The sequence below is a fragment of the Podarcis muralis genome, chromosome 18 (genome assembly GCF_964188315.1).
Source record: "Podarcis muralis chromosome 18, rPodMur119.hap1.1, whole genome shotgun sequence".
In the NCBI taxonomy this organism is placed as follows: Eukaryota; Metazoa; Chordata; class Lepidosauria; order Squamata; family Lacertidae; genus Podarcis; species Podarcis muralis.
In genome coordinates this window covers 13,654,303-13,663,811 of record NC_135672.1, presented here as the reverse complement: position 1 = coordinate 13,663,811, position 9,509 = coordinate 13,654,303, and the positions used below count along the sequence as shown (strand labels likewise).

The window sequence follows — 9,509 nt, the reverse complement described above, 5'->3', positions numbered from 1 at the left end:
TGGTTCCAATGGTTAACGTTGCATTGAATGTGTTTAAACAGTTTTCCTCCCGCAGAGTTCATCCTTTCAGGGGGGGGCGGAAAGAAATTATACACATATATATATATATCTGGCAGCTATTTATGGATGTGGTTTGGAGCCGGACACAGGTCACTTGTGGCGAAAGAAGAGGAGAGGGTGGACGGGAAGATGGAATTTTTAAAATAATTTCTCGTCTCTCGTTTCCTGTGCATACTATAGCCGGTCAGAAAACACCCGTTTTCCCCCCCCCCCTTTTCTGTCCCCCCTCCCTGGCCCTGCGTTTTATTATGGCCCCCTTATTCCTCTCCCCAGGGATGGAGGAAGGTTGGCTGGGCCAGAGACAAGGCTGCTGCGTTGAAACTTTTCCCTTCCTTTCCCCCCCGTTTTCAACGCTCCCCCCGGCGCCTGCCCACTTCGAGCCCAACTAGTTGGGAAAAAAGCAAAATACGATTCCCCCCCCCCCAAAAAAAGCAAAAGACTCAGACAACGCCCCCTGTGTTTTGGAAGAATTCTGTACAATTGTCATATCAGATGTATTTGGAAATTACATTAAAAAAAAGAGACAAAACTTGTAACGATAAGTCCTTGCTTGCTTGGCTGGGTTTTTCTTCCCTTCTCGCTAAATCTTCCAGGCGGCTTTCACCATGCCCACGAAATAGTCGTCGCTGTCGATGGAGGCGCTGACTGCGCTGTAGTAGTTCAGGAACTCCTCGGCCGTCACCTGCGGGTACAGAAAGCCTGACGGGTCTGCCGCCTATTCGACACACGCACCACCCTCACGACCATTTATTCCTGCCTTGCCGGGGGTCAGACTACAGGACCCTCAGGGATCCCATCCTACTCTGCAGTTCTCGGATTCTAGGGTCGTCGTTATGTAAGTACTAACCAAAGCTGTATGCCTCTTTTCACCCATAGATCTTGGGGCAGTTCTCTGCGTAAAAATACAGGGTGAAAACCAACTAGGTTTTTCTATCCAGGCAGGGCGAATATCTGTGGCCCTCCCCTAATCTTTTATTACTATTCTTAATATCCTGCCCAGCTAACTGGGTTTCCCCAGCCACTCTGGGCGGCTCGCAACAGAATATTAAAAGCACAATAAAACATCAGACATTTAAAACTTCCCTAAACAGGGCTGCCTTCAGATGTCTTCTAAAAGTCAGATGGTTTTTTGCCTTGAGGGGAAGGGCGTTCCACAGGGCGGGAGCCACCCTGCAACCTTGCTTCTTGCAGGGAGGGAACCGACAGAAGGCCCTTGGGAGATGGACCCCGGTGTCCGGGGTGGAGACGCTCCTTCAGGGATACTGGGCCATTTAGGGCTTTCAAGGTCAGCACCAACCCTTTAAATTGTGCTTGGAAACGTCCTGGGAGCCAATGTAGGTCTTTCAAGACTGGTGTTATATGGTCTCCACTCCCAGTCCCCAGACTGGCTGCCCCATTCTGGATTAGTTTCAGTTTCTGGGTCACCTTCAAAGGGAGCCCCATGGAGAGCGCATGGCAGTAGTCCAGGCGGGAGATAACCAGAGCATGCCCCACTCTGGCCAGACAGTCAGTGGGCAGGGAGGGTCTCATCCTGCGTACCAGATGGATCATTTATTCCTGCGTTGCCGGGGGTCAGACTAAAGGACCCTCAGGGTCCCGTTGGGCTCTTCAGTTCTAGGATTCTAGTAATTATATCAGCTTTTATACCTCCTTTCACCCATAGATCTCAGGGCGCTTCTCTGCATAAGGTGAAAACCAGCCAGGTTTTTATGTCCAGGCAGAGCGATCTGTGGCCCCTGGGCTTTGGGATCCCCAGGGACCAGCATGGGCAATGGTTAGCGATGCGGGTAGGAGGAGCAGCAGGCAAAACGGCGGGTTACTCCATCCCAAAGGACCTGAGAAGAGCTGTGCCGGATCAGGCCAGCGGCCCATCGAGCCCCCCGCTGGGGAAAAAATTCCCGCATGGCCAGGGGTTGGACTAGATGACCCTTGGGTGCCCCTTCCTCTCACCTTCCCGTCCTTGTCGTCCGGGGAGTCAAAGCTGTCCAGGAAAGAACGGAAGACCTGCTCCTCCGTCCACTCGCCGCTCTTGAACTTGGGGTGGCAGCGGCCGTTGTAGACCCCACGGAGGTCCTCCACCGTCACCAGGCCGTCGCCCGTCCGGTCCAGTTTTTGGAAGGCCTGGCGGATGACCTCCTTCCTGGCTTCGGACATGGGGGGCTGGGAGGAGAAGCAGACAGAGAGAGAGAGAGAGAGAGAGAGAGAGAGAGAGAGAGGGGGGGGGGGGCAAGGTGGCGGTTCCAGGTTTATCAATGGCAAATGCTCAGTCGAGCCTCCGAAGCCAGGAGCAGTCTACCCTCAGTGCCAGTTTCTAAGGGGGTTTTACAAAGGAAAAATAGATTGCAAAAATAGATGACCTCTAAACTATCACAGGCAACGTGAGAACACTAGCAACGTGTGTGGATGGATGGATGGATAGATAGATAGATGGATGCAGGTACCAAATTAGAACAAGTAGTCAAATAATATCACAAAGGCAAACAACCCTTTCAAAAGTCACAACCCAGTAACCTTGCGATAGTAGAAGCTCCAAGCTTAGAAATTCTTAAACAGAAAGTATGCAATAGAATCACAGAGAAGGAGAGTCTATCGCTGTTGCGTGAACGGAATTGGGTATTAGTTACTAATATTCTTATTAGCCGCATGTTGCCTGTGATTGTTTAAAGCTGCAAGGCGGATGGGTGGCGGGGAAGTATAAAGGAGGTTTTGGAACCTTTTTAGTTCAAGGAAAACGGGGGTAATGGGATGCAGGCTTTATAAAAAAGAAAACTCTCGTAATACAAGTAGAATTTGTGGGCATAAACCGAAGCTGAGCATTGGGAAATTTGGGGTGGATAAAAGGAAGAACGTCTTCATGAAGTGCAGAGTTAAACAGCGGAACTCTCTGCCACAGGAGACAGGGACGAGCACCAACTTTGGAAAGAGGGTCAGGCAACTTTACGGAGGAGGGTGCAGCTTCTAAGCTCTCCCACCACAGCGGGCCGGGTGCTTATGAATTTATTTATTTGCATCGTATACCACCTTTCGTCATGAGATCCCAGGGCGGTTCAAAGAATGAAACGCAAGGATTAAAACAAGCAGGGCCTGTTGCAGAGAGTTTCTGCTGCTGCAGCATCGAAATGGCGCCTCCATGGATGGAGACAGTCTACCTTAGAAAGGCAGGGAACAAGACTCGCTCACCCGCAAGGCCTCCAGGAATTCGTCAAAGTCCAGCGTGCCGCTCCGGTTCTTGTCGCAGAAGGCGAAAATCTCCTGCGCCTCGGACCGTTCCAGGGGGACCCCTGCGTCGCGGAGCCCCTGCACAAATTCCTCCAGGTCCAAAGTTTTGCTCCGGTCGTCATCCATGACCCGGAAAAACCTGCAAGAACAGAAAAGGAAGGTTTTGCTTTCCCGTGAGAGATTTGTTTTACTTATTTTATATATTCCGCTGGAGTGCAGAAAGAAAATGGACAAACCTCAAAGTGGTCTACAGGAAGGATGAAACGGTAAACTTGCCAGCGAAAACGGCTGTTTAAAACGTTTGCAGTTAAATTTAAATTGTGATGCTTGGAGGGGGGGGGGCGAGTGAAACATGCCAAGACGTCTGGACAAGATAACAAAATGGATTTCAGCAGTGCTTTTGCGGGGGACACGGGTACACACACCCCTAAAAATTTTGTGCATCATTTGTCTATTTACAGTGCTTATTTCCCCCGATTTGAACTATAAAATGGCGATTTTCTTGAGTCAAAATGAGAGTACCCCTAAACATTTTTTTAGGAGGGAAACGCTCTGGTATTCAGCTAGAAATGAGTAGCAGCTGTCAGACAGAACAAATGTCCCTTACGTACCTGGCCAGCCCCTTAATCCCCGAGGCTCCTCTTTCCAGACACTTGGCCCGGAGTTTCACAATGGCACCCGTCTCCATTTTGACCTCTGCGCCGGGGAATCTGCGGAGGGAAAAAGACACCCAGGGTGGATCGGGCCCCTCGCCCTCTTCCCTGTCGCCCTGCTCAAATGTGTTGTAATGAATGAACCCCATGTTCAGTCATTGTGGGCCCACCAAATTTTCTGGCATAATCAGTTGGGAGGGGACCCTAAGGGTCATCCAGCCCAACCCTCTGCATTGCTCGGGAGCAAATGGTCCCCAAAACACCTTCGCTGCCATCAGCTGTGGTTAAGGTGCTGTCTAGGAGGCCTGAGTATTTAAGAATACCGTGGTCCCTTGGTTTTCAGACTTAATCCGTTCCAGAAGTCCATTCCAAAACCGAGGCGCGCTGCTTTCCCATGGACAGGAATGCAAAACGGATTAATCCGTTCCAGACTCTTAAAAGCAACCCCTAAAACTGCAATTTAGCGTGAATTTTACTATCTAACGAGACCATCGATCCATAAAACGGAAGCAGGAATCAATGTGCTGCACTATAAACAAGGCAGTATTGTAGATAAAAATTAAAAGAGAATTTGGCCCCCCTCTGGAGCCTCCAGGATGTTGGGAAACTCCCGTCCGCCAGCTCCCTCCTTCCCAAACCACGTCCGCCTTCCTTCGCCGCTCCTCCGAAATCCGTCTTGGACCACGACCCGGAATTGCCTCTTGGACGGGGCTCAACCTCGCCTTGGTTTTGCAGCCTCCACTTAAACCTCCCTCCTTGGCTCTTTGGGGAATTAAATTCCAGACTTCCCTCGGCTGAGATTGAACCGGCCACAGCATCCCAAGACCCAGGGGAGACGGGAGGACGTTGCAAAAGGCCTCTGGCCTCGTACAGAGTGCTCTCCTGGACTTTGCTGCCAGGATGAGGCAAAACCCTGCTTCTAACATGCAGGGTGAAGTACTAAAACCCCTTTAATTTCCACGGGACTATTGGGAGCAGTTTAGAGAAAGCCGTTAAAAGGACATTATTATTGTTTCTTTGCCAAACCTACCTGGGTGTGTTTCGTCTTCTGCTTCCTGGTGGCGTCTGAGCTCTGCCTGGCAAACTTCCTTGCACAGAGCTGGCGGCGATCCTGAGTTTGCTGGCAGACGTCTCCATAGCAATATCCCCCGGTTGCCAGGAGGCGCCTTCGGGGCCGGGCTGGCAGCCCAAGGGAAGGCCTGGCAGGCAGGCACGGCAATTGGCAGAGCAAGGGAGTCCAGCCTGCCACGTAAAAAAATAAAATGAGAGTGTGCCACGTTGGGTTGGGAGCCCTCGAGGATCCTGGTGGCTCTTGCAGGGCCAGGGAAAAATAATAATTTGTGGGGTGGCACAGAAGGGGCGACGTGCAATTTCAAGGTGGCCACGCTGAGCCCCAGGCATTGCAGGGGGTTGATCTAGATGACCCCTAGGGGGGCATTCAACTCAGTGGTGTAACGTTGGAAAGTGTTGGTCACGTCTCCTACCTGGGCAGTTATCTTTCTACAAGGGCCGACATTGATGCCAAAATCCAGCACGGCCTGAGCTCTGCGAGTGCAGCTTTCTCCCAATTGAAGCGCAGAGTGTTTGAGGACCGGCACAGGGAAACCAAAATGCTTGTTTGCAAAGCTATTGTACTACCAACATTACTGTACGCTTGTGAAACATGGACCACTTATAAAGGCCATCTCCATCTTCTCGAAAGATTCCATCAATGGTGTCTCCGAAAAAATTGTACACATCACTTGGGAAGACAGGTGAACTAATATCAATGTACTGGAAGAAGCAAAGATCCCCAGTGTCGAAGCGACGATTCGTCAACATCAACTTTGCTGGACTGGTCATGTTGTGCGGATGCCTGATGATCGTCTTCCAAAGTGACTACTCTATTCTGAACTTAAAAATGGAAAGCGTAATGCTGGTGGTCAACAAAAGAGGTTCAAAGACTCTCTCAAGGCAAATCTTTTAAAATGTAGTATAAACACCGACAATTGGGAAACACTGGCCTGCGAGCACTCCAGCTGGAGAACAGCCTTGACCAAAGGTGTCATGCGATATATTTGAAGATGGCTCTCCTATCTCCTCCCAGCTCCTTCAACTGTTCCTCATCAGGCTTGCTTTCCAGACCCACAATTTGGGGGCGGCACTCGGGGACTGTGGCAAAAGAAGCCCCCCCCCCAGTTGACCAGCGGCACAGACACCCCCAAACAGCTGGGTGCTTTTTGCTAGAGGAAAAAACCCAACTTCGCTCCTGAAAACGAGGCTGAAATCGGCAAGGAACAAAGACTCACAAAGCACACAGATTCTGAGTATAGCAAAATAGGTTTATTATTTGGCTCTAAGAGAAGAACGGTTTTAAATAGAGGTTTCTGGTGTAACAAAATCCCCCAATTATAGGCACTTGAAGGTGAAGCCAGGCTAAAGGTTGACCTGTCAATGTGGTAACAGTCGTGGAGCGGAAATGGGACTGATTCTGCGCTCATAATTCCTTAAGAACACAGTCTGTCTCTCAAGCTCTGGGTTGAGGAGTAAGTCAAGGAAATGGGTACAAAAAACAGAAATGGAGGCATCAAAGGAAGGAAGTTGGAAGGTTGCACCCAGTGGTCATCTAGCCCAACCCCCTGGGCATTGCAGGAATGGAAGTGAAAGAATCCCTGACAGATGGCCAAGGGAAGAGAAGCCACTACCATCCAAGTCAGTATTGCCAGCACGGACCGGCAGCAGGAGGCCGGGAGCCCTTCACGTCCTTAAAAAAACGAAGCAGGAGGCTAGTCTTCATTGTTCGGAAGCGAAGGGCCAATTGGAGGCCCTTCTTTCCTGTTAAGACACGTCGTTGGGGAAAAAGGAACATTATCTCCCATTAATGTGAATAGGAATCTAGAATGCTGCACTGATGCCAGACGCCTGGCACAAACTTGAAAAACAAGTTTCCAGATCTCATGGTCTCGCTGGTTCAAATCGGGACACGTGAAATGGCCTTGCATCGAGTTGGAAGGGGCTGAGCCTGGGACGTTCTGCATGCAGGGCACGCGCTCCCAGCAGCCTCTTTTTAAAACTAAAACCAAGCTTCCAGACCTCATGGTTCCCAATGAAGGCTGCGAGAGGAACCTAAGGAACTAGCTTTCTCCAGTCCTTTTTAAACAGGCGCCCTGGGCTCCTTCTGCATGCCAGGCAGGTGTTCTGACCTTGTGGCCTGCACTTATCTGAGGTAGAGGGGGGGGGGGGGGAGAGCTGCCGCAGGGACTGTAACGGCCCCCCACCCAGGCCAGGAAAATTGGCGCACAGCAAGATCAGATTCCTGTATTTCTGGCTCATGAGACTCTCGGGGTTGCGAGTTCGAGCAAACGATCCCTGCGTCGCAGGGGGTTGGACTAGATGACCCCACCAAGGGCTCCCTTCCGACCCGCAGAACGGCAAGGTTCCTCTAGATGCAGAGAGGGGAAGTCACAGTCAGTCCCAGATTAAATTCCACGAAAGGCAGCTTCCCTTTAAAATATTTGGTGTTGGTGGTGCAGAATCAGGCCCCCCACCCACTGAAATTCTCCCTATCTCCATCCAGAGCACCCCAGAATTATTGCGCTCTGCCCCTCGTGAGTCGCGGCTGCTGAGAAATACACAAAAGCAGCCCGGTTAACCTGCGGAACTCGCTGCCACAGGAGAGACCCCGCAGTCTGGATGGCTTCAAACAGAGGACAGGGCAAATCCCTGGAAGGGGAGAAGAGGGCTATCTATATGGCTCCTAAGCCAGGAACGACTCTGCTCTGCTTCCGGGGACAGAGGCGGCGACGCTTCTGAATCGCCAGCATTCGCACTCGGATCCGGGCTTCCCAACCGCCCCACATCCTGTGAGAACAGGCTGCAAGATGGGCCCCCTGCTTGGCCTGATCCTGCAGGCTTCCCCAAACCCCCCGCTTTCCAGGAACGCTCATTCAGCTGCCGTCAAAGAGAGAAGTCAAGTCGCTAGTCCTCAAGCAAATTGTCCTGAGGGCGAACTGGTGATGCCAGGAGGGGGCAAAGAATTCCAAAATGTCCGCCTTCAACAGGGGCCGCCGCCGCCAACTCCGGACCCCCAACAGCGACTTGCACCCACGCTCAGACCGTCGTCCCAAAAAGCGCCATGTCCGAATCCTGGGGGTCGCTGCCCAGGGAGAAGTCCCTGGCGCCGTCCGGGACGCAGTTTGAGTCCGGCAAGAGGCCGTCCGGGGAGTCGTCTCCGCTGTCGGGCCCCAGCCTCTCCCCTTCGGACATCTGGGCCAGGAGGGTGTCCAGCACGGGCCGGCAGCGGCAGATCTCGCCCAGCAGGCGGCTGCGGTGGCGGAGGCGCAGGATCAGGCCGTCCTTCTCCCGGATGAGGCCCAGGAGCTCCTGCACACGCTCTTCGGACGAGCGGAGCTGCTCCTCCAGGGCGGCGATCTCCCTTTTTCGTGCAGGGGGAGAAAAGAGGAGAGAAAGCGGCAGTGAGGTTGGACGGTGCGGGGATGAAGGCGCTAGTCCTCAACGTTTCGTCTTCAAAACGCAAGAGGCTCCGGCTGCCGGTCCTCTTTCTTCCCACCCTGCCTCTCTCTCGAAAAAGGGGGCAAATGTTTCCCAAAGGGGAGCCTTCTGACAGCCCCCCATTTTTGTGGGGAGGGAGAAGAGGAAGGAAGGAAGGGACGCTCCTGCCCTCCTCCTCTGCGAAAGGCACTAGTCCTAACGGCCCTTCGGCTTGGCTCCTTTACTCCCCAAGGCGCTAGTCCTCATGAGGCATCTCCCTGCCCTTCTCCTTCCCCCGCCAATGTGCTAGTCCTCATGGCTGCCTACCTGCCCTGCCTCTTTCCTCCTTCGCAGCCCAAGGCGCTAGAACCCTTCCCATTGTCTTCTTGACTCCCCAAGGCGCTAGTCCTCACCATCCATCTCCCTGCTCCTTTGCCTTTTCTTCTTCTCCACCCAAAGCACTAGTCCTCCCTCCAGGTCCGTCTCCCTGCCAAGGCGCTAGTCCTCATGGCCCTTCAACTCTGGTCTTCTACCCCGCAAGGTGCTAGTCCTCACAGCCCTGACCCTTGGCTTCTTTACTTCCCAAGGCGCTGGTCCTCACCATCCATCTCCCTGCCCTTCTCCTCCCTGACCCGCCCAGGCGCTAGTCCTCAAGGTCCCCCCCCCCTCTCCCTCCCTCTCCCCCTCCTACCTCCCCTTCTGTCGCCCGGCCTCCTCCAGGGCCCGGCGGGTCTCGGCGTCCTTCCGGATGAGGCTGCCGGCCTGGCCCCGCACGGTCTCCTCGGCGGCGGCCAGGCGCGCCTCCAGCTCGGCCACGCGCCCGTGCAGCGCCGCCAGGTGCGCGTTGGCCTCCCGGATCTGCACCGGCGTCGGAGGAGCCCAAGCGGCAGGAGAGGAGGCCGCCATCGCCCCGGAAGACCCGCCCCCGCCCCGCCCTCGCCCAATGGCGCCTCGCCCCCGGCCTCGGGGAGCCCAATGGAGAAGAAGCCACGTCCCGGGCGGAAGCGAGGGAGCCGCTCGGAGGCGCAGCCAATGGCCTTCCGCCGAGGGGGAGGAACTGGAGCGTCGACCTCCCAATCAGAAGGGCGGAAGCGTCTTCCGCCCACC

At 53.7% G+C, this 9,509-nt stretch overlaps 2 protein-coding genes across 2 annotated transcripts; both read right to left on the bottom strand.

The window, feature by feature from the left end:
- Positions 1-268: 268 nt before the first annotated feature.
- On the bottom strand, positions 269-5,109 carry CAPS (calcyphosine). The gene is made up of 5 exons (XM_028714154.2): positions 4,963-5,109; positions 3,891-3,989; positions 3,241-3,418; positions 2,011-2,220; positions 269-742 (listed from the first exon to the last, which is right to left on the bottom strand). Exons 1-5 carry the CDS (start codon positions 5,067-5,069, stop codon positions 641-643), a joined length of 696 nt encoding a protein of 231 aa, XP_028569987.1. The 5' UTR covers positions 5,070-5,109; the 3' UTR covers positions 269-640.
- A 2,134-nt stretch (positions 5,110-7,243) lies between these two features.
- On the bottom strand, positions 7,244-9,320 carry VMAC (vimentin type intermediate filament associated coiled-coil protein). The gene is made up of 2 exons (XM_028714155.2): positions 9,094-9,320; positions 7,244-8,346 (listed from the first exon to the last, which is right to left on the bottom strand). Exons 1-2 carry the CDS (start codon positions 9,306-9,308, stop codon positions 8,022-8,024), a joined length of 540 nt encoding a protein of 179 aa, XP_028569988.2. The 5' UTR covers positions 9,309-9,320; the 3' UTR covers positions 7,244-8,021.
- Positions 9,321-9,509: the final 189 nt, after the last annotated feature.

Coding starts and splice junctions, on each gene's coding strand:
- CAPS (XM_028714154.2), bottom strand. CDS start 5,069: ATGGAGACGTCTGCCAGCAAACTCAGGATCGCCGCCAGCTCTGTGCAA. Junction 3,419..3,890: donor GGGATTAAGGGGCTGGCCAG/GTACGTAAGGGA, acceptor CTGTTCTTGCAG/GTTTTTCCGGGTCATGGATG. Junction 743..2,010: donor CGGACGACAAGGACGGGAAG/GTGAGAGGAAGG, acceptor CTGTACCCGCAG/GTGACGGCCGAGGAGTTCCT.
- VMAC (XM_028714155.2), bottom strand. CDS start 9,308: ATGGCGGCCTCCTCTCCTGCCGCTTGGGCTCCTCCGACGCCGGTGCAG. Junction 8,347..9,093: donor GCCGGGCGACAGAAGGGGAG/GTAGGAGGGGGA, acceptor TGCACGAAAAAG/GGAGATCGCCGCCCTGGAGG.